Source organism: Drosophila miranda, chromosome 3 (genome assembly GCF_003369915.1).
Source record: "Drosophila miranda strain MSH22 chromosome 3, D.miranda_PacBio2.1, whole genome shotgun sequence".
NCBI classification, from domain to species: Eukaryota; Metazoa; Arthropoda; class Insecta; order Diptera; family Drosophilidae; genus Drosophila; species Drosophila miranda.
Genome location: NC_046676.1, coordinates 21,039,475 through 21,042,937, shown reverse-complemented (window position 1 = coordinate 21,042,937; position 3,463 = coordinate 21,039,475). Strand labels below are relative to the sequence as shown.

Sequence of the window (3,463 nt, the reverse complement as noted above, 5' to 3'; positions counted from 1 at the left end):
TATTGATCATCCTTTAGCATAAATCGTGGTGGCAACAGAATGAATTTCCCTGCGATGCATTGCGATTGCTCTGTTCCCTGCGTTTTTTCCTGCTACTGCCACTGCTGCTGCTGCTCTGCATAATTCATGAATACACGAGCACCAGAATTGGAGTATATATTAACTCCTGTCATGTTTAATTAATTTGCTGTTTGGCCAATTAGCATACTCCTGGAGATGGAGTGGAGATGGCGAGCGGTCTCTGGCTCAGCAGCAGAAAATTCAATTTTGTTCAAATGCAAACTGAATATCTGCATGGAAATGCATCTTCATACGAGTACTCGAATATCTTTTTGGGTTCCGAAGTGTGGGATTGCGGAAATGTTTGCTCTCTGACTGGGGGAAATGTACCAATTAGTCCCTGCCCTGCATGCCAGTCCATGGCTCCCACTCCTCTTCACTTCACAGATGTAATTTCAAATCTGTAAAATGTATCTTTTGCCAGTAGTCTCTGGCAACAGCCTCTCTGCCTCAATCTTCTTGCCACAAGCCCTGCCCTGCCCTGCCCTTTACACTGTTATTCCCTTAATTATTTATGCAATTCATTTTTGGCTAAACTAATAAGTTCTTGCTGCTGTTGTTTTATCTCACAATGAAATAGTAGACACACACTCCCTCTCTCCCTCTACCTTTCTATGCAAATCATGTAGATGTTCCTGCAACACCCAGATATATTCATATTCATTGAAACCAAATGTGCTGTGAGCCTTGAGAGTCCTGCAAGTTGCTAATACGAATTATGACTGGCAAAAATATGTACCCTCTGCCACCTACGACCCTATCTTGTTGAATTACTCGAAACGAAAGTGCTGCTGCAATTTAGATAATTAAACACTTTTCTGATAAGCTAAATGGAAAATGCTTTTCCCTCAGATTCCCTATATCTTCAAAGTAGAATGTATTTGCATATCATATACGAGTGTAGTATATTCTACTACTGATGGGAGTGCTGTAACCTTCTGGAGCTGTTTTCTGTGAACTGAAAGTGCTTTTGATCTATGCAAAATCTTCAAAATATCAATATATCTTCTCTGAAAAAATTCTAAAATTACGACTGCTCTCGGCTGATCTTTGCTCGTGTTCGTACGTCAATATTTCAAAGCTATTGGCTGTCTCGCGAAGGAAAGAAAAAAGCTGAAAGGCAGGGCTCGAATGATCGCATCAGCTGATTACCGATTACCGGTAATGCAGTTCTCTCGTACTTTATGAATCACCAGACTTTATTCAGCTATACTTCCGCCTATAGACACACTCCACTTCCATGAACCCATTGGACAGTCGAACTCGCGCTGTTGCCAGAAGGTTATTGGGTCAAAGCCAGATAAGAAGACCTTGGCACTTTCGTGGATAAGCAAATAGTCCCCGATAAGACGGCACAAATACTGGGTCTATTGACTTATGGCCGATAAGTTTCGTATAAAACCAGAGCCAAGAGGTAACCCCCAATCAGTCAGAGACATGCGCTGCTCGCTGGAATTTGCATTCGGTCTGTCGTTGCTTCTTGTGGCGCTTCAGGTGAGGAAGGTGGCGGCCACTCCTGCCTCCGATGGGCGTATTGTGGGCGGCATGGAGGTTTCCACCATTGGGGAGTTTCCCTACCAGGCCTCCGTGCAGCTTAATGGCCAGCATATCTGCGGCGGCGCCGTCATCGGGGATCACTTTGTGCTGACGGCCGCCCACTGCTTTGAAGACCTGGAGCCCTGGAGCGTCCTCGATTACAGTGTGCGGGTGGGCTCCAGCGAGCACGCGAGTGGCGGGCAATTGCTCAGCTTGCAGCGGATCATTCCCCACGGCGGCTACAATCCCCAGAGCCATGACAACGACCTTGCGCTGCTCATCCTCAATGCCAGGCTCAATTTCACCGAACACCTGCAGGCGGTGCCCCTGGCAAGCGCACAGGATCCACCCACTCGGACACGGCTGCTGGTCAGCGGCTGGGGGTTCCAGAGCGAGGAGGCAGCCGGAGAACAACAGACTGGTGCTGGTGTCGCCTCCGTCCTGCGCTTCGTGGAAGTGGACCACGTGGACATCGGCCAGTGTCGGCTCGCCTACCGCCAGGTGCTGCCCATCACCCAGGGAATGCTCTGCGCCGCCCGCGACGGCCACGACAGCTGCCAGGGGGACTCTGGCGGCCCGCTGGTCGGCATCCAGGAGGACGGCAGTGCGACACTCTACGGTATTGTGTCCTGGGGCCTGGGCTGCGCCAATCCAGATTACCCAGGCGTCTACACCAGTGTGACGGCATTTCGCCGCTGGATCGATGCACAGGTGGGGGCCTGGGGCTGGAACGGCCTTCTGGCGGGGTGGAGTGGCCTCCAATGATTCGAACGAGGCTTGTCTTGGGTTTTCGGTCCATAAGTTACCTGATGCCGACCGCATTTACCAGCATTTGCTTTTCTTGCTGTGATTTCATTTGAATAAATCAATTGCCACACACATTGCCACACATTTGTAGCCACAAAACCGCAGCACACACCCGTTCGGACCAGACCTGAACACACTGGAGTTCGTTAGTCCGTTAGTCTGTCTGTTTTTCTGCCTGTCGCAGGAGTCATTTAGTCATTTAGTCAGTTGGCTGCTGCTGCGGTTTTCACACTTTTTTGGCAGCTGCTGCCCTGCCCTGCCTGTCTGTCGGCCTGTCGTCCTGGCTGTCGGTTATCTCTGGTGTTATTTCAATTTCTGTTTGGCTTATTTGTTGGCCAAAAGCCCAAAAAAGAGAGTGTGGTTCAATGAACCACTGCCTGCCACAAACGGCCACCAAATTGGATTGGCTTTCGACTCCTCGCGGATTTGGGCCCTAATCTCGATACTCAGCTAATCGGCACACAGCAATCGAATAAATTGGCGTGGCTTAGAATTGCAAACCTAAAGGCCTAAAGGCAAAAGAACTGCTTAGTCCTCAATCCGCGAGGACCATAAATAAGCATAACTGTCCAAAAATAAACAGTCTCAAAGCTAGAGTAGGGAGTGAGAGGCTTGGCCTCTCTTCACTTTCTGTGCTAAGTCATCGGTTACAATAGAAATTAGACCCTCCTCTTCCTTCCAGAGCGTATATATATATAGGATAGGAAACGAACGGCATAGTATGATATAAAATCCATGGGAAATGTCGTTCGTAAAACAAATTTTTATAGGAAAAATCCCAGTGGCTATCGAATCCCCTTTTCCTTTTTCTATACACTTTTTTTGGATTATAAAATTATAAAATCATCCAAAGACATTAAATTAAATTAAATTAAATATTCGTTAAACTTTGAATAGGGGAGGAATGCTACAAAAGAGTATTTATTCTTCAAATTCGAAATTCCTTTAAATGAAGACACAGCACTACACACAGTCATATAGAATTCCGATTGTTAGTACCATCTCTGAAAGTATTATCCCTCAAAAATCTTCTCAGAAATATACTCCATTTATTGAGGGC

The 3,463-nt window shown here is 47.1% G+C and overlaps 1 protein-coding gene across 1 annotated transcript; it reads left to right on the top strand.

The window, feature by feature from the left end:
• The first annotated feature begins 1,497 nt into the window (after positions 1-1,497).
• LOC117187870 (trypsin beta) lies at positions 1,498-2,490 on the top strand. The gene has a single exon (XM_033390761.1). The coding sequence runs from the start codon at positions 1,498-1,500 to the stop codon at positions 2,359-2,361; it is 864 nt and encodes a 287-aa protein (XP_033246652.1). The 3' UTR covers positions 2,362-2,490.
• The last annotated feature ends 973 nt before the right edge of the window (positions 2,491-3,463 follow it).